Here is a 27,059-nt window from a genome sequence, read left to right as displayed (position 1 = left end):
TCTTTCAGTTAATCTCCTTGCCAATAGTCACAGTATCACAGAATCACAGAACAGTCTAAGCCCACCACATCACATGTGATCCAGCTTGTTACCATTTCTAGTCAAAGCAAACTGTTAGGCTGCCTGGATAGTTAACAGTCTGGTCTGGACAGTGTTTCATCGTGGATGTGACAGACAAGGATGTGTTATATTCCAGAGGTATCTCCTCTCCCTGTTAACTGCAGGACCAGAGCAAGTGTGTATTATACAATTTTATGTCTTTAAATTTTGAGCAGGAGACTCTTATTCCTAGTAAAACAAAATTTCCTGACTGTCTTCACATGGACTACATTTTGTAGCAACTCTTCTATGCTGAATCATATAATTTGTGTTTTAGTTCCTCACTGCTCAGAACCTTTGCTTTTCTGTCTCTCTGTAAACATTTCTTCCTACACATAAAGTGCAATACATAAATTTCTTTTATGGCTGTCCTGGAAGTCTACTTAAATTTAAAAGACTCCAGTATTGTTTCCGGTTTGTCAGCCAAGATTGATTGTGTCTCTTGATTGTGATCTTTCAATAAATCAGGCTTTTTGTGTGGACCTGCACCTACTGAACTGCAATAACTTTGTGGCCACAAGAACACAGCTGATGTGTTGCTGTAATCTTTTTCTTTTTATAACTGAGGTTGAATTAGCAAAAAAACCAACTAATGTTCTTTAAAAAACAGAGTCCAAAACTTCAGGTAATGCCTCTTTGGAACAGGAAACCACTGGGAAGGTGCAGTGCTATAAATTCTGTTCACTTAAATAGCTGGCCTCAGTATGTACTCACATCGGAGAGTGCTTTCTGTTTGTGCCATTGCTTCACATTTAGACTGTTTATAACAGGGATAGATGTAGTTTTTTCCTTAGTAGCTGGTACAGTGCTGTGTTTTGGACACAGTGTCAGCTACAGTTACAGCATCCCTGAAGCAGGAAACCTACTGTCCCCCAGGGTATTTTCTGACACTACACCCAGTGAATCATTTTTTCTGTGTATGTGCATGCTGGCACAAAGCCCAGGGAGTTAAAGATGTCTCAGACCAGATTCCCACAGCTTTCTTTCTCCACTCTATGACTTTTCAATCTACAAATTTTTGTCATTAAAAAAAAAAAAATCAAATCAAAACAAAACTCATTCCCACAAACTTTCTTGAGTTCCTAAAGCTTTTAGTTCTCCATCACTTTCAGGGTTGGAGAGAATTACAGGCAATAGGAATTAAGTTTTCTTGCTGGGGAAGAAACCAAGATGGAATCCTGCATGAAATACGAGTTGCATCCTGTCAGATTCACATACCGGTGAAGACCTACTTAAAGAGATGACTGAAAATGGAAGCAAATAGTTAAATGTCTCACAGAAGGGCTATATTCCTGATGGCCTTCAAGAAGTATGTTAAACCAGTACTTTGTAAATATACGCCCATCTCTTGAACCGTCATACCTTCTTTCCACTGCTTCTACCCTGTTCTACTCATTTTATGGTTTTTTCCTTTTTATTTCACTGGGTATGGATACCTCCTTATTCGCCAACTGAATTATTTTAAAATATGAATGTCAAATCATGTGGCTTTTTCTATGCAACAATTGTCAAGCGTTTTCTAGATGGTAAATATTATATATATAATGCCAATTTCAAGTCACACTTAGCTTTAAATTAATTTCAGGAAAGTACTGAGAAAGAGCTAAGCAGGCTATAATACCCAGTCTCACAAAACAGCCTAGTGCCCACTGTGTGACTAGAGTAAGAATCCTAATGGCAAGAGCACCAGGAAACTTGTCACTGTAACAGATAAGATAATATTATTAATGTGTAGAATATATGGACAGACATATTGAAATAAATACCTTGCAATTAATAAATCTTCTCTTGGCAGGTGATATTTGGTATCAGATATTTCATGTCTTTTGCATGGTCTTCCATTATCTAGAAGAGAACACATAATGATTCCTAAATTAATTATCACTCTTATAAATATGGTCTGTTTCCAGAGTTATCTGAGTCCTGGCAGAAGCCACATTTCTTACTGATTTAGAAAACCTTGAAGCTTTAAGTGTTTTTGTGTTCTGGAGTCTGGAGTTCACAGTTCTTACAGCTAAGGCAGTTGAATGGTGGGAAAACTGAGCAGAGAAACAAGCATAATTAAGCACAGATTGCTATGAAAGTATATGAGAAGTCCATGGTGGAGTCGACTTCAAGCAGGAGGAGATCAAAGCAGATAAGGAACCCAGCCCAAAGTGTGACAGCACCAAAGTGTGCACCCACCTGTGGAGCCTTGACCCAGCAGTAAGCACTGCAGGTGCCACATGAGGAGACTCTTGACAGACAGCACATGCCGTGCACATAAAAATGTAGATGCCAAGGCTATGTAGGAACTTTCTGTTCAAAGGGAGGGCATTCAGAAGTAACTGATGTGTGAGTACACTGCTAAAACACAGAACACCCTGGGGAGTCTTTAGCTGCATCAGCAGAGGTTTTGGCTGGACATTAGGGAGAATTTCTTCACAAGGAAGGATGACTGGACTTTGGCATGGACTGCCCAGGGAGGTGGTGAAGTCAGCATCCCTGGAGGTGTTTAAGAAAGCACGGACTGCAGCTCTTAGTGCCATGGCCTAGTTGACATTTTGATACTCAGTCACAGGCTGGACTCCATGATCGCAGAATTCTTTTCCAACGTGACTGACCCGGTCATTCTGTGAGGCAGCCTGGAAACTGTGTTCTGGCTAAGGGGCCATGGGCTACCGGGTGCTTCAGCCGGAGAAACCCTCGCCATCCCCTCCTGCCGCATCACCAGAACGTGGAATTCGGGTCAGCCTCCCGCGTGCCTCCAACACCTCCACCCTGGGGACCCTCTGCCAGGGCGTGTGCGGAGCTGCGAGGGGCACGGCCCGGCCCCAGCGGAGACCACCGGCCTGACACCGGCGAGGGGATGCGGGCTGTTCGGGCGGCCCTCCCCAGGGCTGCCGGCCCCAGCGCCTCACTTGGGCCGCGCTGCAGGGCGGAGAGGGGCGCCAGCCCCCGTCGGCGGCCTCGCCTCTCCTCCCTCCCCGCCGGCCCGGCCCGGTTCGTCCCGCCGCGTTAACCCCGGCGGCTCCGAGGCGGGCGGGAGCTGCTCCCTCCCCACAGCCCTCCTTCCTCCGCCGGCAGAAACCAGACACCGGCTCGGCCCCGCGCAGCCCCTGTGCGAGCGGCGCTGTGTCCGGCGCGCCGGCAGCGGCCCGGCCATGCCGCGGCCCCGATAGGCGCCCCGCTCGCAGCTGCCCGCCCGCACCATGCCATGTGTCCCGCGGAGCCGGGCCGCACGCATGCTCTCCCTCTGCCTCCTCGTCCTGCGCGCCCAAGCGCCCTGCCTGGGCAGGGCCCCGCCGGCCGGCAGCTCCCCGTTCCCCGACGGCGGGCAAGGTCAGTGGCGCCGGGCGGGACGGGACGGGACGGGACGGGAGCGGGTCCCGCCGGGGCAGCGCGGCTCTGGGGCGCTGCTTGGGCTGGGGTCGGCCAGCCGGGCCGGACCGGGCCGGGCGATCCCCGGCGGTGCCCGGGGCGCGCTGCTCCGCACCCGGGGCTCAGCGCTCCGGCTGCGCCTTCCTGCGGCGCCTGGGCAGTCATCGGGTTTGCCTCTGTAGGGATGAACCTATTGCTAAACCCTGCCTTTAGCAGATCTTCCCCGCTCACACGCAGCTCTCTAAATGCCAGAATCGTTTTGTGCTTCTATCGAAGGAGTTTACTGTCCTGTTTATTTATTTATTTACAATCAAGCGATCGTTTCTGTACCCAGGTAGCAGGCGCTGCAGGATTGTGTTATCAGGGTTCAACACCCGCTGTGAGTTTCTCACATTTCAGTGAGGATGGTAAATTACAAGTGAGATTTAATCCGCGGGAGGGGTTTCTTTTGAGGCTGCCCTCACAGTTGGGTTATGTTCTCCCTCTTTTGCTGTGAGGAGTGCAGCTCAGGAATTTTATTTTTTATTTTAGTTTTTGCCTGTTTTAAGAAAACTCTTAGCTCCCAAGGGAGAAAAATTATGAGTACTTGGAAGCTTCTGCCTGGTGGTGGAAAACCCAAAAGTATATGAGGAAATTTTGCTTCCTGGTGCAAAGCTGTGGTGCTTTCAGGAGAGCTTGAACACAAATGAGAAAATCTTCTGTACCCCTCAGAGAGCATGGAAAAGAAAAGTGTTTAAATAAGATGCCTGAAAATTGTTTCAGTAAGGTGCCTGAAAAGTGAATTTTCAAGTATCCTGAACTTGGTTCCCGTTGGATTCATTGAAAGTGGATGCTAGCAATAATTACAGTAATTTCACGAATACAAGCCGCACCAATTTGACCAAAATTTTGGTGGAAACCCGGAAGTGCGGCTAATATTCCGGGGCGGCTAATCTATTAACAAAATTCTAAAAGCTGCCAACACGGAAGTGAGAGCCCGCGGCAGCCCCAAGCCAAGCTGGAGCCCGGCCGGCCCCGGCAGAGGTGGGAAAGCCTGGCAGAGGCGGGGCCAGCAGTGTGGGGGCGGGCGGCAGAGCCTGAGCCAGCAGGGCGGGGCAGGGGGGCGGCAGAGCCTGAGCCAGCAGGGCGGGGGAGCCCGGGAGAACTGGGGCTAGCAGTGCAGGGGAGCATGGCAGAAGCAGGAAGGCCGGCGGGTGGGGCTGCCTGGCAGCGGGGGAAGCCCAGCAGAATCGGGGCCAGCAGCGTGGGGGAGCCCGGCGGTGCGGGGGCCTGCAGTGCCGGCCAGGGCGAGGAAACGCGGCGGCGGTGCAGACGGGAGGGGGCGGCCGGCGAGCCTGGTGGCGGCGGCGGCAGCCCTGCCGGCGGGGCGAGCGAAAGCGGCGCTCGCGAAAGCGCCGCCGCTGCTCGCGAAGCGCCGCCGCCGATCGCGGAAGCGCCGCCGCCGATCGCGAAGCGCCGCCGCCGATCGCGGAAGCGCCGCCGCCGATCGCGAAGCAGCGCCGCCGCCGATCGCGAAGCGCCGCCGCCGATCGCGGAAGCGCCGCCGCCGATCGCGAAGCGCCGCCGCCGATCGCGGAAGCGCCGCCGCCGATCGCGAAGCGCCGCCGCCGATCGCGAAGCGCCGCCGCCGATCGCGGAAGCGCCGCCGCCGATCGCGAAGCGCCGCCGCCGATCGCGAAGCGCCGCCGCCGATCGCGGAAGCGCCGCCGCCGATCGCGAAGCGCCGCCGCCGATCGCGAAGCGCCGCCGCCGATCGCGGAAGCGCCGCCGCCGATCGCGAAGCGCCGCCGCCGATCGCGGAAGCGCCGCCGCCGATCGCGGAAGCGCCGCCGCCGATCGCGAAGCGCCGCCGCCGATCGCGAAGCGCCGCCGCCGATCGCGGAAGCGCCGCCGCCGATCGCGAAGCGCCGCCGCCGATCGCGAAGCGCCGCCGCCGATCGCGAAGCGCCGCCGCCGATCGCGGAAGCGCCGCCGCGGGGCGGGCGCGGCGCTCGCGAGGCGCGGCGCAGGGCGAGCGAAAGCGGCAGCGGGGCGAGCGAAAGCGGCAGCGGGGCGGACGGCGAGCCCGGCGGCGGCAGCCCTGCCAGCCGGGCGAGCGAACGCGGCAGCGGGGCGGTGCTGACGGGAGAGGGGGGCCAGCGAGCCCGGCGGCGGCGGCAGCACCAGCCGGCCAGCCCCGCCGAGCCGTGGCGCTGAGCTGGGCCACCCGGCCCCGTCGGCAACCATGAGCGGGCCGAGCCTTCCTGGCCCCGCCCCGAGCCAGTAAAGCCCGCTATGCCGCGATCCTGTTACTAATTGGCCAATTTGTGAAAGCTGCGCACGGATTCTCGCGACGAACGAAAGTGCGGCTAATATTCGGGGTGCGGCTTATCTATTGACAAAGACAGCAACATTGTCGAGGCACCGGGGGTGCGGCTTATAATCCGTGCGGCTTGTATTCGTGAAACTACTGTACATCCCTGTGACTCTGTGTGGGACAGAACAGGGATGGTTGTGTTAACATGTAGTGGCTGTTAAATTGTCAGGCATTAGGAAATGAACGTAGAATTAATTTAACTTTCTGGGCATGGAAAACAGTCTTTTCCAAGAGTTTGCAAATAGCATTGAGTTAAAAATGTGGCTAATATTTTAGAAAGGAAGGTTTCTTGCAGTGTGAAGTGTGGACCGAAATTTGTATGTGGTACAGCTGACGTGTTCAGCTCTCTCTACATCCATTACTGGGGCGACTGGGACAGTTGGGGATGCCCTTGCTGAGTGCTGAAGGCCTGCTCTCTGCCATGAGGCTTTGGAGCTTGCTGTGTTTCCTGGGTGTACTTCCTCACAAGATGAGCCACACTATTTCCTATCCCAGGGTTTGAAAAGAAGCCAGAGGGTCTGAGGGGCAGATGTACACAAACAACAAAGATGGAGATGAAGCAATGGCAAATGATGATGTGTCACATTTTGAAGGAATTTTGTCAGGGAACATGTTGTGTATTTAAAGTAAATTGTGGTTTTTCTGTCATGTGTGACAGATCATGTATGTTTTTTCTCTTTATCCTAGTTTATTCACTTTGTGTACAATCATTCTTAATAAGGCAATTCTCTGCCATGTGTGGTGAATTTGAATCCACAGAGGAGCAGAACACAAGGGAGTGGTTTTGAGCATCATCAGATGTTTTCAATGATGCGGAATTAGGAAGGTCTGCAGGGAAGATTTCTCTGACATCTTAAACAATACTTGGCCTCCCTGAACAAGTGTGAAGGCCCTGAACAATTGTCTGTCATATGTGCCCAGAGGGTCTGAGCAAACAGTGTGATTGCAGAGCAAGGTCCTGACTGGAATGTGTGCTGCTCATTGCCATACTTCGATCTTGTTCGCAGCACCAACGCCAGCCAGCGTGCTCAGGCTGTAGTTGTGGAAAGACAAAACATTCTCTGGAGCTACACAGCCACCTTTCCTGGCCTGTAAATCCTGAGCAGTGCCTGCTCCCCTGGACTGGAGAGTATGTTGGGTGTCCAGGGGGGATGCTGTGACATGCCAGTGCCATAAATAGGAATTAATGTTACTATATGAAAACAGAGGCACTCAGCGTTGAAGGATGCAGCCCTTAATTTTGAGCAGTCTGGGTTGCATGTATTTAGTTCTTCTTTCCTAGAAGGGCAGAAAGGGGTCACCAAAATTGTACCTCCTGTATTTGTTTTACACTCTCCTCCAGGCAGAAACTATGCTATCTTAGGCTTAGTGTGGAGCTCAGTAAGTATTTCTCTTACAGTTAGGATTGCCTTTTACCCAACAGTCTAGGCAATACTGTACTGATAATGTTTATTTGCAGAAATATCGTTGCCCTCATCCTGTTAGACTTTTGTGTTGTAATCTTATTCCTTTTGGTATTTTGAAGGCTTTTTACTATTTCATTTCTGTACTTGTATTGGAGTGCATTATTACTGCCGCAATAGACCTCTCCAGTGACTTAGCAAGTATTTAATGAGTGGACGGAAGAAGTTTAATTTCTCTGCTTTGATAATCCATTCAGCATTATTTTCCATCTTACTGATGCTGATGGTCTACTTTTCTTTACCCTCTATACAATGAGTGCTGCAGTGATGAAGTAAAAAACTTGCTTGTATAGTTTTAAATCCAAAACCACCAGTCTTTGGTCTTGCATGGAGTTCAGCAGTTAAGCCGCAACAAATTAGGTTCAAGACATCAGACAGAGCCAAATCTCACAGTGACAGCAAATAAGTAAGTTTTCCTTCAGGCATTTAATTTGATTATTTAATGAGTTGTGCTGAAAACCGTAGAAATGGGGGCCTGGTCTTGCAGCATTCTGCATTAGTTCGACTTTGCTACCCCAGTATGGGATGTGGGATTTCCCAGAAGTCTCACAATTTAACATCTGCAAATAAGCTATATTTTTGAGTGTTTCTTATCTCTCCTACCTGCCTTTTTTTTTTTCTGTTTCACTCTGGAGTGTGAGGAGGGGGAACCTTGGTTTAGCTTCAGCTGCTGAATTATCAGGCATCCAGCACCTTTTGTGCTGTCCACAGGCTGTGCAAACTGCAGGCATGAAGGTGTGCACTGAGTTTCCAGTGTCATGGACAAGGGCACATGTCTCTCGGAGCTTGTGCTGTGCATTAGTGTCCATGTTGTCAAGACCTGACTCTGTAAAACCCCACTGCTGTGGCTTGTCCTGCAAAGGCTCCAAGTCACTGCAGGCTGGTGGGAAGGCTTATCTACAAAGAAATCTGTTGTGCAAGAGAATAAGCTTCAGCTTGCTTCTGAAGTAAAGGTGCTGCTGAAACTAGGCCAGATTTTGGATGTAGTTGTATATGTGCTGGGAGGCCAGGGGTTTTGTGGGTTTTGATTTGCTTTCCTTTCAATTGGAAGTGTTTCAGTGCACGTGTCTCAGGGGTCCATGGCCTGAGGAAACTCAAGCAGCCACGTCTTAAACTTCAGCTAATGAGGACAGCTGTGTTCCTTCCAGAAGGGGATGAGTCCAGACAGCTGCTTGCTTAGGCAGGATTTTTCCTCTGTGACTTTGAAGGTACAGGCATGGAGAGAGAAGTTCTTCTGAAGGGATTGCCTAACCAGTCCTAGCCTGGAAGCAGCTGGGAACAGGCTAATTGCTTTTTTAAAGCAGCTTAGTTAATGAATGAAGTGTAGTCACTTCATGTGTGTGTGGCTGGGACTTGGGGAATGAAATGCAACTCTGGGTAAAGAAGAACTTATAACTTCTTTTTAATTAAATATGTTCAGCCTGTCATTTCTTGGGTAGAATTCAAATATGCCAGCCGATCTGGCCCTTAGGGCATGAGTTCTTATGGATTGTGTTATAAATAGATTTGTGTTATTTGCATGGGGCTTTTGCGTTTCACAGCAATTAAAAAAAAATTTGGTACAGGTGGTGTTTTTTCTGTATCTTCTTATGTACATGTCCCCTGTAGCAGGGGACAACAGTGTCAATAATGCTCTCTTCTCCTGCTAGATTCTGACAAGTGATAAGATTTCCAATCTTAACCTGCTTGGAACTCTTTATACAAAAAAGCACAATTACTTCGTTCTCTTCAAACTCTTTTTTGAAATTCTGAAGCTGCAGCAGCTGCTAAAAGCTGATGCCACTGAGATGCTGTTACTACAAATAATCAAGCCAATTCATGTTCTCTTCACCTTTGTATGTTTGCAAGGCTCTGTGTCCAACTTCAGGTGGTCAGTTTTTTGGATGTGTGAAGATCACACTCCTTTTTCAGAGTATCATGTCCTGGAGGCCTAGGACAGGGAGGCTTCCCAGTCCTTGTGTGATTGGGAAGAGGGAGTGTGTGTGACAGTCAGTCTTTTGTATGAATGGTGACAAAATGTTTGAAAAGAAGAATGTTTAGCTTCTAAACTAAGTGTTACAATGGGAGACTAGAAAGCCCAAATGAGGAATTTGTTCCATGGTAGTCTGTTCACTGCCTGCCTTTGTGTCAATAGGATGTTGTGGTGAATTGCTCTCACTTTTGATTTTTCCTTTAAATTATGTGCGATCTGAACAGGCTAGCACTCACTGTGGTTTTGTTTTTTCCTCCCCCACCTTTCTCTCAGAGCAATTTGTGAAGACAGTGCCAGAATACCATGTGGTTCATCCAGCAAGAGTAGATGCAAGTGGGCATTTTCTTTCTTTTAATCTACACCATCACATCTCAAGCCCAAGGAAGAAGAGAGATCTTGAAAAAAGTGAAAATGTGGTATATTACAAAATTAATCATGAGGAGAAGGATCTGTTTTTTAACTTGACTGTCCACATGGGATTTCTTTCCCATAACTATGTAGTCGAAAGGAGACGTGGCAACCACACGAGAGCGAAGATTTCGACTCACTCTGGAGTTCCTTGCCACTTCCTTGGCACAGCGTGGCAGCCCGGCTCTGGCAGTGGGACAGCAGCCATCAGCACTTGCAGTGGCCTGGTAAGTGGTGTGACCTTTACTGGGGTTCTGGGCTATTTCTGGTATCATTAGAGTGGAGGTTTTGGCTAAGAGACTGGATGAGCCAGTCTGATGCCTTACTGACTTGGAAAGAAGGTTTAATTCTACGGATGTTGTTTGGATTTTCTGAAGAATCAGAAAGTTGGAAGGTGATGCTGAGGCCCGTTGGCATTTATTTTTAGCTAGTTTCATTTTTTTTTGTTTTGTTTTGTTTTGTTTTTTGTGATCTGGACTGAAGTTTTCTATCAGTCATGCAGCATGAAGTCATCCAAATATCGAGTCATTGTTTTGATTCCATTGGTAGTTGGATTGCCTTTCCAATGCATCTGGACATAAGCTTCTGTTCTGTTCCTCTAAAAGGAGTGTAGCTCAAGTACACTGAAACTGCTCTGTGAATTACATCCATGGCTGTAGGTTGGGAAAGTTCAATCATTTCCTTATGAACTGCAGCTTCAGATATAAATGATAGGTTAGATGCAACCTTAGCCAGAGCTTTGAATACAGATGTTAGCCACTGCTAGGTGGTTACATCTCTCATGTCAAAGAGCACTTCTAAGACTGGAGCTTGAAGTCGAACATTTCTCAGTATCCCATGGTTCAAACTGAGACAGGGGACATGGAAACACTTTTTTTTCTCGTGTTTTGTTTTTTTTAATCATAACTATAGCTTAGGTTTCTGTTTGTGCTAGGACATGAGGTTGAGGATCCCTTCCTGGAGGGGAAGAAGAAACAAACTTCTGAGTGTGAAGGGGGATGTAGGGAAGTGTGTAAACTGGCACATGTGATTTGTGATAGAACCCAAAGGGTTTGTGGAATGTGCAGGCAGAGGTGATGATGGAAGGCGTGCAGCATGTGTGTACTCTTGTGCCTTGGTTCTGGAGTGGTGAATGACAATGTTTGAGAGCCCGTGAAGTTGGGGACTTTTGGCCAGCACATCTCAAGTCTGGAGTGGGCTGAGGACTGAAGCTTCATTTCTGAGCTTAAACACCAGTGTGAGTAAAGTGTGAAGTGTAACCTTTCCCTGCTAACCTGTCAGTATCAAAGTGTGTTCCTTGCTGCTGAGCTTTCAGAAACTATGGGAAGTCTTCTGGCAGTGTGTGAGAAACAGCATGAAGACAGCGCTGGTATATATGAAATAGGAAACTCTGGAGTTTACAGCAGTGCTGATAACACATTTGGCATGTTTCCTGGAGAAACAAACCATTGCTGGAGGCCAGAAGTTTCAGTCCCACAGGTATGAAGATCAGGGATTTTATTTTCTAAGTTACATTTCCAGTGGGGACCAACTTATCAAAGTTTCCCCAAAACATGTTTTAGTCATACAGGGTCAGTAAGTAAATGGAGATACGATGATACAAGTAGTTCATTTGGTAGTTTTGTTTTGTGCTTTACCAGAATGCCTTTGTTATTTTTTCATTAGGATGAGAGCTTGAAAATGAGGGGCTAGATCTTCATTATGTCTTTGGAAGTATTTAGTCAGCAACACAAATTACAAAAAACCTCAATTTGCATTTTAAATCCAGCCTGGTAATATCCTTCAAAGTTACGCTTTCTTTTGTGTTGCAAACTTTGTGACTTTTATTTTCACTTGAAGGTTTTGAAAAAAACACTTGTAACAGAAAAATCACTGCTGTGATTTTGTGTTCCCGTCCTGCTCCAAAATGAAACTTTGAAAATATATTATAATAAATTAATTCAAGTTGAATAAATGAGTTTTGCCTCTGGGTAAAAGCGTGATGGTTTTGATGTGATGATTTTTGAAGTCCAGAAGTTGCTGCTCTGAAGAGGTTGAAGTAGGAGTTGGGTCTTTATCTTGATTCCCCAGTGTGCCACAAGCTGGAGAAAGGTGATTTAGCTTGCCTTTCTCCTGAAAGTTTTCCAAAAGATCTAGTGTCGTATGAAAACATCTATTGATGAATAATTTTGTCAGCTATGAGAAATGAAATCTGATTTTCAATAAAAACCTAACATTTCTGAAACTTTCTTTGATTGTGGTTGTCTCCACATTTCTGAGCTCTATGTTGATTTGTTTTCATCCTGGTGATCCCCAACTTTTTGCTCTTCAACATCAAGTATATTGCTGTATTTTTATTCTTTCTGGGATGAGTTGTGTTTTCCTATTGAAAATATTTTTTTTCATTTACTCTAGTGAAGGAAGGCAGGGGAACAAAGGAGAACTGAGAATAAGTAAACACGATGAAATTAGAGAAACTTGACTTTAGAAACTAAAGTAACCTATGACATGAGGAGAAATGGATAGCTTGTTCACTGTCATAAAACTGTGCTGCTGTGGTCAAGCCTCATAGCCCAAGAGCTGCTGAAATCCAGTGTCTTAGCTTTCAAATACCGGGAGCACGAATGTTAGTGGTGCTCCTTCCCTGATGCTGTTTTGTCTTGTCACTTGAGGTTCATCATCAGATGAAAGCCTACTGTGCTTTTGTTGCTGAGGCATTTTTTAATAAGCTCAGTGAAGCACCAGTTTACCCTGGTAATGAATGACAGGAAACTCTGTCATTCAAGTTTACATCCCTAAACTTCAAATTTTTAGCTTTCTCAGTCACTGGAGCTGGTAAAAAATGTAATACTGGAAAATACTGATTTGATTAAATAAATATATTTTATGGAATATTCTTTGGGTTGCAATTTTTACTGTCAATAGTTGCGTTTTTATTTTGTAATTTTGCCAAAGTGAATTGCTTAAGAATATGTCCATCCCCATTTTATGAATGGTGGCCTTAACTGGAACAAAATAAAATCCTAAAGATGCCTATGGAAGGGGAATCCTAGTTCTAGTCTTCTTTCTGGAATGACTTCTTCTCATTTCAAGTCTGTTTGGTTTGTATTTCACAGTTTCTTAATTGCCAGGACAATGGTGGTGCATAAGAACCAAAGACGTGTGCTGTAGGTTTATGTTTATCATAAAAATCCCTCACATACTGCACTGAAAACATGAAATCTAGAAATGTGTTTTCATCTCTCTTTCATTTTCATTTTGAAGTGTGTTCCTACTTCCCTTGGCATTTCACAGGCATTGTTGATGAGTTTTGATGATGTTTCCAAAATGGCCTGCAAAGGAAATAACAAAGTGTTAGGTGTGAGATATAAGAATTGGTGGCACAGTCATTGTGTGACATTGTTCTTTTTTTAAAAAAAGTAACTGTGTCTCTATTTTCAGAAGTATATGTGGGAAAACAAATGATTCATAAAGGGATTTTGTCAGAGATGGACAAGAGGATACAGAGAATGATTAGCAGAGATCTGGAGGAAATAAGATGTAATTTCCAAGTCCATTCTTTTTCTTACACCTTGTGAAATCTTTCATGCTGAATAGATCATGACCATCTTAGCAGGCTGAAGAACATGATGCTGTAATCTGTCTCTTCCTCTCTGGGTCAGTTGTTCAGTAAAGTCTTTTGCACTTCTGAGCATTTTTGAATAATGCATGAGTTAACTTGGAAAGAGTGGGACAGACCTCACTGTTTATTTTGGGTCACACTTGGATGAGGGAATCCTGGAGGGGAAATCACTAGTAGAACACAAGAAGCGCCAAACTGTGGCACTTGGAATGGGAGCAGACATGAAATAACTTAGATATAGAAAAAATTCCAAGATGAAGGGAGAAGGGAAAAATTATTAATTTTTGGGTTTTGAGTGAAAATGGTGTTTGGATTGGCTGTCTTGGCAGACTATTTAAGGCACTCTTCTAATAATGCTTTGAGTTTTCCCAATGCCTGTCCACGGAAGGCTACAATGAATTTTCCCAATACCAGCGCCTTAACTGTCAGTTGGTGCTAGTCCTGTGCATCCTAGTCCTGTGTTGGTGCAGTGGTGTCAGCTTGTCCTCTCAGTAGGGCTGGGAGCAAGCAAAGCCCACTAAAGTTGAATGAATCTCCTAGGTCTATACTGCTGAGTCCTACAGAGCTGTGAAGTGTTTTCCTCTGATAGTCTATCCTCTTCATTAGGAACAAGGCCCTCTTTTATCCCTCAGTAACACAGACACTGTTTATAGTATTTTTAGGGCATCATTAAGGCTTTGTTTCCTTGACACGTGTTTACAGAGAAGAACTGTCAATCAACAGTTGCTGGGTGGGGATGCATTTGTCTTCAAAGACAATGCAAGCATTAGCATGGAAAAGGGAGGAAAGTTGAAGGACATTAGTATGGAAATCTGTGCAGGTGTATCTGGTGAGGTCCTGGCCATACAGGGCCTTTGGGCACATCCTGCTTTGTCTGTCTTCATCCTGTTAGAGGGTTCCCTCTGTAGTGGCAACCTCTGCCTCTGTCCTGGTGGGCATCACTGTTTTTAAGAAGTGCTGGGTGCCTTTGAAAAGATTTTTGAAATATTTCCTCCACCTCTGTTCTTCCTTCTGTGCTGAGCCACAGTCAGGACAGCACTTTGTGGACCTTTAATTGATGGCTGTATGACTGTTTGTGTAGCAAAGGATGGTAGGAGATGCTTCAAGTGGGACCTCTCTGGGTTCATCTTTGTCTATCCTGACGCCTGTGACCAGCTTGTCGCTGAAGTGGAATGGTGACTGAATTATGCTTCAATGTAACTGTTCTCTTTATTGCAGGGTATCATGAAGCCCAGAATGGGCTCCAGTACTCATACAGTCCCACCTGTCTCCTCAGTGGGGCATAAAAGCTACCAACAGCATTTCATGTTTTGCAGACTTGCATCAGTTTGGGGGAATTTGGCATGATCTCTGTTCTCCTGCTGTGTGCCAATAAGCTTTGCTAGTTAGTGTGAGATGCTTTTTTATGTTGACCCACATGTTGCTGTCTTATGTCCCAAGTTGAGCAGTTCAGTGCAGGTATCATAACAGTATTTTAGTAATAGTGGGCCCTATGACAGTGGTCTAATGCTGCTGTTTAGACTTTCATCTCCTTATAGATACAGAAAACATGTTGATCTTGATGTTTTCCTTGGATAAGGTTTAAGAATAAAAGAATATTTGAAACAGTTTTATAATTATTTGAATTTTTTGTTCTAAAGTAATGGAAGAATAAATTCTTGCTAAGCTTATAATACGTATTTTTATCTCCTCCTTTTTCCTCCCAGCATTTGAACTTGTTTGATTACTGACCATTTGTTTGTTAATCTGTTGTTATAGGTAGTTACCAGAATTTAACAAAGCTGAAGTACTACACACTGCACTCCTAAAGCCCAGAAAAATATCTCTGTGTTTTTATTCCCTTGTTGTATGCATGCAGTTAGTGGAATTGTTCCTCTTCCAATGGAAGTGTCTTTTGATTATTAAGCATGGAAAAATATGTGGCATATGAAAAAGACATGACAAAAGAGTTAAGGAAAGGGAGCATGTAATGTTTTATTCACTTGAACTTCTGATCACCTGAAACTGGATTCAGCACTGATCCCTGACCTGTGGCTAGACGCCCCCAGAACATATTTGGGCACATGTGCTGTTTAGGAGAGTGTTTTAAGAGTTGAATTGGAATGTGTTCCTGTAGTGCTTCCTGAGATACTTGGTTTCTATTCTGTGAACAAGTCTTCTGGGAGGCAAAACCAGAAGCTCTTCAGGGGTCTCCTTCTCTCATCTCTCCTTTCTTCCTCTAAGACAAGTTTCTTGCTTCCTTCTTTGTCTTTCCCCTGAGGGATGGTACTGGTGGCCCCTGCTTGTGTTTGGAAGTATGGCCATATCTGCCTGTCTGCCAGTTGTGTCTTCTTACTTAGGTGTCAGTGACATCAGTGACATGACCGGAGCCTCTCTTGGTTTGTCTGGCAATGGATAATCTGGTGGAACCAAAATGTACGAATGCAGTATTGGGAGAGTGCCAGGAGTAAAGTCAAGCTGCCAGCCTTTTCCTCGGGGTTGGGAATGCTCCGTGGCTGGGTGCCATGGAGCTTCCACAGTCTGATTATTGCAATTTGGCTTGTTCTTGCAGTCCTAAAAAATGAAAGACCTGCCAACTAACCTGGTTGTGTAGCTGCTGTACATCTCTTCTCGCATGCAGTAGTATGGAAAATACTGCAAGTAGAAAAATATACACTGAAAGTAAATGCAGTTTTTGCTATGCATCTGTTCTTTGTCAAGGCTTGGTTTGCATTATTTCTCCATTATAGTAATAAATATCTGGGTATTCCCCTTGACTGACTTGTGTTATGCTTGCATTACATGGTTGTGTTGCAGTTTTATTTTTCTTTTTGAAGATGATCCACAGGCAGGGTGTGTGGTGGTCTGTGGTGGTCTACCCCCATCCCCCAATAGATTAATAATTCAAACTTTCATTAGTATTTGCTGCAGTACTTTAACATCCATCCCTTTTCTTTGTCTTTGAGCTTCAACTATCCATCTGCCAGCTCCCTTCCCCCAGCCTTTTGTCTGTAAAAATACTCTAATTGACAGGTCAAATGAATCTCATCAGTGATCTCAGTACATGAGAATCCGTCTGTGTTTGTGGCTCCTGCTTTTGGCCTTGTCACCTTTAACCAATACGAAGTTGTTAGACCAGAAGCTGGGTCTGACTGGAGCTTTTATATCATTGCGGTTACATTTCAGTGGAAGAGTCGCGGATGGGTAGGTTAAAATGAGGGTTAGCCTTCATGAGCTGGTGTGGATGGAGTATCCAGAATTAGAATGCTCCTTTAAGATAACGATTTTTTTGAGAATATGAAAGAATGACTGTTATAAGGTAGTGTTAAGGAATCTTAATCTCTTGTTCAAGTATGTATCTATATATTTGCTAATTATTTAGGTATAATGTTCATGTGGAGAGCTGTCAGTCATATTTCCAGTTTCCATGAGTCTTCAATGAGTCCATGAGTAATTAATCTACTATGTCATGATTTCATTACTTTGGTGGGTTTTTTTTAATAAAAAGTTTGTTTACTGAGGGAAACCTGTGAGATTGCAACTCCAGGTTCAGGATGCAAAAGTGAGAGACATATATAACATCTATTTTGCTTCGATTCTTAATAATGTAAGGTTTGTAAAATGGTCTGTTCTTTATTTCTTTTTTAATATCTTCTATTATCTTTGGAAGTTTTTGGCTCCTTCTCTGAAAGAGAAGTGCCAATATCAAAGCCATTAAGTCCTTAAGAGTTTTGCAGGTAAAGCTGGGAAGTTTCGATCGGTGAAATGATGGATGTATACACTCATCTTGGCCAGTGGCTTAGCACAGCTGTAAGTTGTTGCTGAGTGAGGTGCAGTGCTATCCATGTCCCTGCTGATGGTGAAGAGCACTGAGACTTCAGGAGAGATTGGAGGAAATTGCTTTGACTGGGAAGATGGAGCACATATGAGAAGCAAATCTGTGGGGAACAAGACTTGGATAATTCTGCTGTTCATAGATTTTTTTATTCTTTACTCCATTTTTGTACTGGTCTCTTCAATTCTCTTTGTCTTTTGTCTGTCAGAGGGGCCCAGCTGTGGTCTCTGCTCGGTGTCAGCATCAGAACTTGGTTATATTTACACAAACATCAGACGCACACACAAATCTGCATACATACATGCAGCTCTGTCACTGCTGAACAGCTGCACTGCAACTAAAGCTCTTGGGTTCAGATCTGTTTGGTGTGCTGAGAAGGCTTCTTTCCTGTTGTATGTATTGTTTGTTACCATCCTGTGGCCAAAAAAAATTGTTGTGTTTGGTTTTTTTTGAGAATCTGGTGCTTAACAATGGACTTGCCCAGCTCGTTTGTTTATTGCTACAAAATTTAAGTATTTAGTGATTTAGTCTGGGATATTTAGGTGATTTATATATACACTGGCTCCAGATGTGCTCTGAAGAAGGACAAGCATTAAAAATGAGTAAGTAGTCATTAAAAGCTTGTGGTCTGCATCTGTGTTTAAACTCATTCATAGTGTGTTCAGTGTTCGTGGCAAACAGCAAATCCCTAATAAACAGCTTGTTGATGCATGGAAAGCGCAGGAGTAGATCTAAATTTATTCTGGTTGGAACTCACAATAAAGACTCACACAGACGCAACGTTGGGTTTGAAGATTTCTTTTTAAAAATTTCGGTCTTCCCTCTCACCTCCTTTTGAAATGTATCTATTTGAAACAAAGACAATTTTAAATTATCAGTCCAAATTTGAATATTTGCTAATTTTTATGCAGTGTTAATTCTTTTTTCTTATCTAGAACAGTCAGGGACCAAATCTGGTCAAAGCCATAAAAATGGAGACTGTGGATAGGGTGAGTGTCTGTTTTATTCAGCATCCTCTGTCCAGCAATGACTAAGTAAATATCTGGCTATGAGTAAGAACATGGCAGTTGGACATCTCCCATTTGGTCATCTGTGCTTCTGTTTTCAACTCAAATCATATTTTCAGAGGAAGACCTATTGACAAGTTAGTATTTCATGTATTATTTGGGCATCCCTTTACTCAGTGGTAGAAATATGAATCTTTACATATAAATTATAATACTTAAAAATTGATTTAGATGTATCTTCATATGTTTTTCACTAGCTTTTTCTATCATTTTCATTTGATGCTTCCTGGAGTTGTTGTCATGGAGGATGCAGTGAACAGTCTAACACTGAGAATAGTATTTGAGATGATTTACTCAGTGACATAGCGTATTCTTAATTATTTTTTTGTTTCTTGGTAATTCCAAACACTTGACAGCTTTTTTGGACAGCTGTTTAGATTAGTTGATGATATAGTTCCATTTTTTTTCCGTATGAAAACAGCAGCTCAGGTTCTTTCCACACAGTAGCGGTTGCATTAGAGTCCCTATGCTCCCTTTCCCCCTTCCCTGTACAATGCTGTATCAATTTTCATTAATCTATTAATTACATTTTTTTTCTTTCTTGTCCAGCTTCTCACTCTTGGGAGTTTTCTGACATCCATTGGTTGTCCTTTGTCCTGACTCTCTTTAATAGCTTCTTGGAGTTTTCTAATATCCTGTATAACAGATTGTAAACTAATCTGTAAACCAGATGTTAAGGAAATTCTCCACAGCCAAGAAGCTTCATTATTAATATAAAACCCTCAAAAAGCATTAAGTTGCTTTTCCAAATGAATTAATATAACATTGCTGAATTTCTGACTGTGAGATCTAATCTATCATTTCAATTGACTCTGTACAAGATGGGTAAATTTGTAGACAATGAGATATCTTAAATGGCAGGGAAGTAAATGGATAAAATGAGCAAGTGGTGGAGAAGAAATCCAGCAAAGTGGTGAGAAAGTATCCTTTAACTCAAAACATCCCAAATTGGAAGGTTTCCAGAACATCTGGAGGTCAGTGATTGTGTCCTTGTATCTTTGCTCTGCTCTTGCAGCCTTTCCATAAAAACCTGCTCTTGTCTGCTGATGAAGGTTACTGAGTTTGAAGGAACTTTATTTTAATCCAGTCTGGCCAGTGCTGTGTTCTTATGGCACAGGGTGTATAGCAGGTTTTCACCAGCCTCAAGTATTTTTGCCGTATCTGTTTTTTAATACAGATGCCTTCTCTTGAAAGTTGTGTGTGGAGTGGAAAGCATGAATTGGTTGCTACCATGAGACATAAGAAATTATTTTCTACAGATCCATTCTGGCTTTATTTTCTATATGGGCTCTGGATGTCCTTTGGTGGATCTTTGCGCTCAAAGAACGTCAGTAGATCTTAAGGTTCATTAAACTGTTCCTGCCCTTTGTATAGACAATGCCAGTGTTTGAACTGCATTGCCTGCATATTTTACAACAGCTGTTGTCTTTTCCTAAATAACGTAAAATGAAAAGGAGAAACTGTATTTCTTATTGCATCATGTCAGGTCAGAGTGGCTGAGTATTTGTTGAGATTTTTTGATGTATCTTTGTATAACGTAGTTAAATCACAGCTGGTGGCAGATGCTTGTCAAAAAACAACAGATGTGTTATAAAACGTTTTTTTATCAAAATGCACTGTGCAAGCTACTGCTACTTCTTGGAAGCAGGTCCTCAGTTTCAGCTGTCAGGAAAAAAAGGGATAAATTGGAAAAGTACAGGTTTCTCCTTATACAGAACTGCATGTTTCTTATTTTACTGCTAGCTAAGCTAAGAGACAACATGACACTTGTTTATCCAATTAAGTGTTCTCTTTCAAATCAGGAAATGGATTTCACGTGGCTTGGAGAAGAGATCAAGAGTCTGAGAGTAGTAGCAGTTTAGAAGAGAAATGCCAAGGAGAGTTAAGAAGCTAAATGACCATTTCTGCACCTGTGAAAGCAATCCAGCTCTAAGGAGGGAATAAAACTGGAGAGTGTAATTAGCTACAACTAACCACAAAGCCCCTGCCTGCAGCAGCAATCACTGCCTTCCAGGAAATTGGTAGCTGTCTACTCAAAGAATATAAAATTTAATATCAATATTTTAGTAAGATAAAATAGAGATAACATTAAATTCATTAAATGTCATGCCAGATCATCAGCTACATTTATTTACCCAGGTGAGGTTTTAGGCTATTAAATGTATTTTGCACCAGTGCTCTGAATTGCTTTGGTCATTAGTAAGGAGTGTTATCTCCAGCCCAGTTGTGTTATCTTTTTGGCCATTTTCTCATAATTAGGACACATCATCTTCTGGCAAGGCAACGGAGCAGCTTTTGGCATGGTCTCTTCATGTTATGGTTGTGAATGTTGCTTTATATGGTACTATTTCTAGTTAACTTGATTATCATAACACTTCTCAAGAAGTGTGTTTTGTAAAGGGCTGAATGACAATTAGATATTTTAAAATATAAACAAGCCAAGTTTGTTTATGTCAAGCTTCTTTATGGAGACTGGAGCTAGCTGAACTGAGTTGCATTTTTTCATCCTCTGACAAATGTTCTATGTTTCCCATTACTAAGAACTTATGTTCTTTGAACTATAAAGTCCTATGTAACAACTGAATTGAAAGCCATTATTCATCCAGACAGTCCAGTGTGAAGACTCAAGATGCAGAACATAAGAGATTATGTGCAAAGTCTGTAAGTGGATAAATGGTGTGCGAGTTAGAAATCCAAATGAGAAAAACACATTAGGCATACTAGCTGAGATCCTCACAGTGGATAGATTTCTGTGAAGTGTAGGGATTTGTGAATTGTCTATTTGCCACTGGCATTCTTAGCCCTCACACAGGTTGTTTTTGTATACAAATCAGGAGATCAGAATGATCTTAATTAAAAATAAAACCAAAAATTCAAAGCAGAAAACCTCCACTAACCCACCCCCTTCCTCCCTAACCCTTAAGCTTCAACCAGAGTTCTTAGGGCCTTTCTTTTTAGTTTTTTCAATGTGATTACAAGACAAAGTCTCTTTAGGAGTTTAACCTGAACATGGCAGTAGATTGATTGACCTGTTTATCTATATAGGATCTGCAGCAATGCCACAGAGGATGGAGTAGTATTCTTCACTGTCATTTGTCATGCCACTGTAGAACTAAATCAGGTCACTAATTTATCCTTGCATAGTACATCTACCATTGGTGAAGAGCCACTGTGACATTGCTAACTGGAGTCCTGTGAGGCTTTTGGGACCTGCCCATTATGCTCCCTATCCCTGGCTGCATCCCTGTAACCGGGCTAACAACACCTGGTGAGTATGTGTTTATTTGTGTGTAGCATTTACTCTTGTGTATTTGGGACAAATCGGGGTGTTGATAGCTCTGTTTTTCAGAACAGTGTGTTGCATGGGGTACATATTGCAATTCCGTGGTATTACTGGGAGAAAAAAGGCTGTTCGTATGGTCCCGTAAGTCTCTGTTCTGGGACTGCTTTACTTTAAAATTTTCATTGATACTCATGGGACAAGAATCAATAATGTGTAATGAACTTTGCTCAGGATGCAGATCTAGAAAGTATCATCAGTACGGGGAAGGACCAGGATGTTGTGTCGTTAACCAGGAAATGGTAGATGTGACGTTGAAGAGGGGAAAATTCAATGTCTTAGTGTGGAGTCTAGAGTGAGAAACTTAGCAAATAATAGACATTTCTACCTTAAAAGCTCATCTTTTAGAAGTGTGAGGCTCAGACTTGAATATATTTGCTTTATACTTTGTGGATTTTTTGGAGGTAATTTGCTAGTAGAAGGATGTTACCTTGGAGGCAAAAAAGAAAGAAAAATAAAAAAGATCCTAGGATTTGAGAGACTTGAGAAAAATATGGGAAAATGTGACTAAAGATTCACTCAGGATGTAGCAGGCATTTCTCATCACTCCATTTGAAAAAGGATCAGAACCTGTGGGAAGTACCACATCTTATTTTCCTATTCACCAGGTGTTTGCTTTCAGCAGTTTTGAGAAATAGAATGGAGGTAAGAGATGTTGGTCTGAGACAGTCCTTTTCTTATGTGAGATTTAGTTTTTGCAAGATAGAACTGAAAACCGGATTTGTAGATTTGGGGTTTTCCTTCTTGTCTTGTTTCTAGCTGCCTGAGTTCTGTTTTGAATACTGAGTGATTTGTGAGTATTCAGTCTCTTCTTGAAACAAGCAGGCTGACATCCTTGGGAAGACCTGGAAAACTAAGAAAACATAAATAAAGTTTTAGATTGGAGCATAAGAGATAAGGAAACAGGGGGAGATGATTTAGACATACCTGGCCCTATATGAAGGTGAGATTTCAAGACATCGCCTTTCAGCACTGCTCTGAAATCTGATTAATAAACATCTTGTGTCCTTAATGAGTGGTCTCTGTTCACTTCAATCTTACCTCTTTCTTTTGAGGATACAGAGACAAAAAATGAAGATAATACTCCAGGGTACAATGTACTTGTGTTTGTGTAGGTCTACATAGTGTGATCGATATAAATAATAAAACCAACACCCACTCCAGATACAGCCCTCTGATTACCCAAAGGCTTATGAACCAAGTGAGATACCTGATACGTGCTAAATTAACACACTTGTGAGTGATGCAGGAAGGCAGGGGAGACAAAAAAGTAAAGCAGAGACAGAACTTTAAGACAAGCAGGAAAAAGGATTGGGCGTTGTTCATGCGATTGATTGCAGAGGAAAGATCTTGGCAGCTGTAAAGTTCAGTTGTCTGGAAGCTGTTATGCAAGAAAGCTGAGGCAGCACAGAGTGTGTACATCCAGAGGAGAGTGAGCATGGCAGTATTCCTGTGGGGCTTGCATCAAGGGGTGTTCTGCTGTGGTGTAATTCAACTTTGCAACGAGGGAATCTGGCACTTGCTGTTTGTGGCAGAAAAACTTGTTCTGGGCAAAAAGCACATTTACAGAGGGTTTATTTCAGGGTGTCCCGTCTGTCTTACCATCTGAGGCATTTCTGTTCCATAGTATTAAGTGTTTCTCTACTGATCACCACAGGTATACAGCAAGAGAAAATGAAGTGGATCCTGAAAGCAGAGTTTGCATGAGGACTGTACTCTGGACCCTATCCAATATCATCCTTTCCTCCTTAAACTTTTGCCTGACCTCTTTCCTTTGGGGTAACCAAGAAAAGGTTACAGGGTGGTTTAGCTCAGAAAAGCAGGGGAGTGCATCTCATATGTTGGTGTGAGAAATGTGCAGGGCCCACAACAACAAGCACTTTGGCATTTGATCCAGTGAAAGGCAGGAGACAGGCATGAGGTGCAAGCAGGGTATAGGATGTTTTTATAACTTCTTTCTTTGTCCCATTCTGAGATCAATCTACTGATGCAAATACATTTCATACATTCACTGTAAAGAGTGAACTCTGGGGAGCAGTGATTGTGTCACATCTTCTTGGCCAGGCTTAATTTAAAAAGAATATCTGAGCAGACCAGTGAGAGTTGCACTAAAGATGCACTGAAGAACATAAGTTCATCATAATTGTTTTTACCAATATGTAACAGGAAAAGAGTTTCTCTTAAAATTTTCCTTTTGCTTTGGTCCTGCTGTAGTTGCTGTGGTATTTTGTATCTGTTAGGAATGTATGCTGTCTGAAGCAAATTAATATTTCTGTCTTCCCATAACCTTGTCTTAAGACCCCTTTTGTTCCTTCATGGGTGACACACTGATGCTGTGTTGCTTTGTGAGTGCAGCTCTTTAATGTAATAGCAGCTTTCAGGTGTATCTTCTCACTCTGCCCTGGTTCAGCCCTCTTCTTCTCTTGCTCTGGCTTTTGTTGCTCCCTCTGACCCCTGTTTACAGGTGAGGCCAACTGCTTGCATGACCTCTCCAGTCCAAAAACAAGGATGGCACTGGATTTGGGAGGTAGTCTGGGCACCCCTTTCCCCCAGTGGTATCCTATTATTCTCTTCAGCAAAGTGCTGTGGCACCTTTGGGCAATACCAGAAATTTTGGATTGCAGGAGAAGGCTGCCTGAGAGCAGATGTCCCCCCATACACTGAGGGAGTGTGGGGATAGTGGGGATACAAGTTAGTCTAAATACAGCCTCTGACTTTTGCAATTAGATAAGCTCCAATTACTGCTTTCCATCTTTTGTTGGTGTCTCCCGGGGCCGTATCCTTGCTTGTCAGCAAGAGTGGAGAAACCTGGGAGTGTCTGGAGGTGCTGCCCAGCGTGCCCTGGAGCTCACTAACTCTTTGTCCAAAAGGCTTAATAGTGCTACAGTTTCTAAGACTATCATGTGTCTTTTTGGTGTTGGTTTCATGAAGAATTCAAATTCATTGCTTTCTGAAGTAAGATAATGTATCTTACATTGGTTTGTTACATGATCACTGTGCACTGGAGTTGCAGAGGGAGAAGCCTGGGCATTCTGTACTTGCATGCTGAATTCTGCAATGTAAGAGCCAGATTAACTCTTTAGAGAATTATTTTCTGAGCAGTTTGCCAGGGCTAGGAAGGCTTTTGGGGGTCGTCTTTCACTTTAAGAAGTTAGTGAGCAAGTATGTGAGGCAGCAAACTATTTACTTTCTGGCTTGGATTCTTTTCTGCATAGACTTGCACTGGTTTTAGTCAGACAGCAGACATGGTGCTTACTCTGTAGACTCTGCTTTTTTAAAAATCTCTGAGAGGCTAATTTGTGCTCCAGCAACTATATTAAAAACAGAGGGGTGAACCTGATGTGAACAGCAAGAAATTCTAATTGTTTGACTCTGCATAGGTATTGAATAACATCACAAAAAATGCACCCTTCCAAATCGGTCTTGTACAGAGTCTGAGGCAGAGACCAACTCTTCTGTTTTACTCTGATGCTGAAGAATGAAGTGTGCTGTCTTCTGCAGCAGTGTAAACTTAATGGCTGACTTGTGACACAGTTCTGTGTGTTGTGTTATGTGTTACCAGAGCAAAGGTTACTCAGAGGGGCATTTTCATTCTGTGAAAGTTGGAAATTTTTTTCAGTTGGAAAAGGAAAGTAGCTCCAGATTATAAAATGTGTTGGTTTTTACTCATCAGTTATGGCAAATTTTTTAAATCTGAGAAACGGGTAGAGCTGCTCCTGCTAGAGATGGGAAGAGGTGTGGGGACAGGGCGGGTGGGAGGAGTGATAGAGCTGCAGGTTGAGTCGGTGTGGTGGGTGCCGCTGTGTTTTCTTGGCTGCCTCTGTGGGCAGTATCTGACAGGTTCCTTCCACGAACTGGCCAACTGGCTCCTCTGCCCAGCCAGTCGAGTGGCTGCTTGCCCAACCCAGTTGTGAAATACAAATTAAAGGCAGTATTTAAATGCAGAGGATTTGGTTTTGCGCATGGATTTACTGTAAGAAGTATAATTCTACTTGGCATAGTAACTCCTGAGGTTTTTGGAGTATCAGAAGAGCAGGGATTTTTTGTTACAAGCAAAACATTTTTTGAGCCATAAAAATGATAAAATTATTTGTAAAAGTCGGTCACAGCTAAGGGCCAAGTTCTGCTCTTGTTGTGTAGCCAAGAAAAGAGTAAACACCAGTGTGATGTTGAATGTTTTTGTATGCTCAGAGAATTTTATATCTTTGAGTATGTTGGTGCAGATTTCCTTGCATATAATGAACCAAGAATGTAGTGCTTTTAAATAATGTTTCCATTTTTTGCAGGATTATTAGGCAACACGACGGTCCCACAAGAGTGGGATCTGTAATCTGTTTTACTGAAGAGTATAATGTCAGCATCTTCAGTGCAGCTCAGGTTACTTGTGTGGTTTTGTTCAAGAACTGTGTGTGGAAGTACTGTTGCTATCTAGTGGGCTTTATTAAATATGGTTCAGTACCATTTGAAAATGGACGTCTTGCTTAGTAGAAGATTTGAAGCGAGCTACTTGTCTCTGTAACTACTAGTGGTAGAAGTAAGGGTACAGGAAAGTTTTCAAATCTGTGAGAGAAATGCTGGAATCATGTCTGATAAACTTTGTAAGGAACTAGGAGAGACAGGCATGAGAGGCAAAAATGGAAAGGAGCAGACAATGGGGGGTTTGAGAATGGCATCTTTGTCTGTGGGCAGTAGTGAGGGGTGCAGATTACCAGTGAAGGAGATGCCTGCTTGCTGCAGTCCACACTGTTTTGTATTGCTGTGTCCCCTGAGGTGTAAACAGCTGTGGAAACTGGATGTCTGACATGAGAATGCAAGACCAACACACTCCCAGTTTCTGTACTTCTGTTATCAGAACAGGTTGCACACATCCGGACTGGTTGGGGTTTTTTTGTTTGTTTGCTTGGGGATATTTTTTTTGTTTGTTTTGCTTTGGTTTTTTTTTTTCTTTTTTATTATTTTAATAGATTTTAATTTTAACATAGAAAACAATCTTATTGAATACAGAGAAACTACAGCAGACTGCAGATGATACTTACTGAAATAGCAAGCTCATAAGAAAGAGAGGATGCAGTTGGGAGGAATCTCCTGAGAATATAATCAAAGTTAATTCTCAAGCAGTTGTAATTTTTTTGTGTTGTTCCTGCTTGCATGGTAATGCTTTCAAGCTCACTGGGAAAATAGAAAGTTCATGTCCTTAGGGCAAGATGGACTTGAGCCTGGTTTAAAACTCAGAGAGAATTCTTTGCTGCCACATATCCTTTCCTTCTCCTTTGTACTCTGTCCTGAGAACACCTTGTGTGTGTCACTGTGGAGACATACATTAGAGTCGTAATTGAAGGGCTGATAATGGGGACAGGTTTGGACAGTTCAGATCATTGATTTTCAGGAGCTGTGTGTGCCTTTCAAAGGAAGTTAAGTCCTGCATTGGATTTACCAAAATAGAAAAACTGGGGAAAAGCAAAGCAGTGGCAGTCACTGTGCACAGAGAAAAGTGTGTCTCTGAGAAAATGTGAGGGCTCACTTCAGTGAGCAAATCTGCACTGACAGGTGGAAGAATAAGAGGGTGGCAATAAGTGTAT

At 43.5% G+C, this 27,059-nt stretch overlaps 1 protein-coding gene across 1 annotated transcript in view; it reads left to right on the top strand.

The window, feature by feature from the left end:
* Nucleotides 1-3,323: 3,323 nt before the first annotated feature.
* The window catches only part of ADAMTS12 (ADAM metallopeptidase with thrombospondin type 1 motif 12), a 148,629-nt gene continuing 124,893 nt past the window's right edge, over nt 3,324-27,059 (top strand). The window contains exons 1-2 of the mRNA XM_033085057.2: nt 3,324-3,420; nt 9,524-9,885. Coding sequence (XP_032940948.2) covers nt 3,324-3,420; nt 9,524-9,885 — 459 coding nt within the window. The remainder of the gene's footprint in view (nt 3,421-9,523; nt 9,886-27,059) is intronic.

Source organism: Catharus ustulatus, chromosome Z (assembly GCF_009819885.2).
Source record: "Catharus ustulatus isolate bCatUst1 chromosome Z, bCatUst1.pri.v2, whole genome shotgun sequence".
In the NCBI taxonomy this organism is placed as follows: Eukaryota; Metazoa; Chordata; class Aves; order Passeriformes; family Turdidae; genus Catharus; species Catharus ustulatus.
The sequence above is the reverse complement of the archived record's forward strand: the minus strand, read 5'-3'. Positions and strand labels throughout refer to the sequence as shown.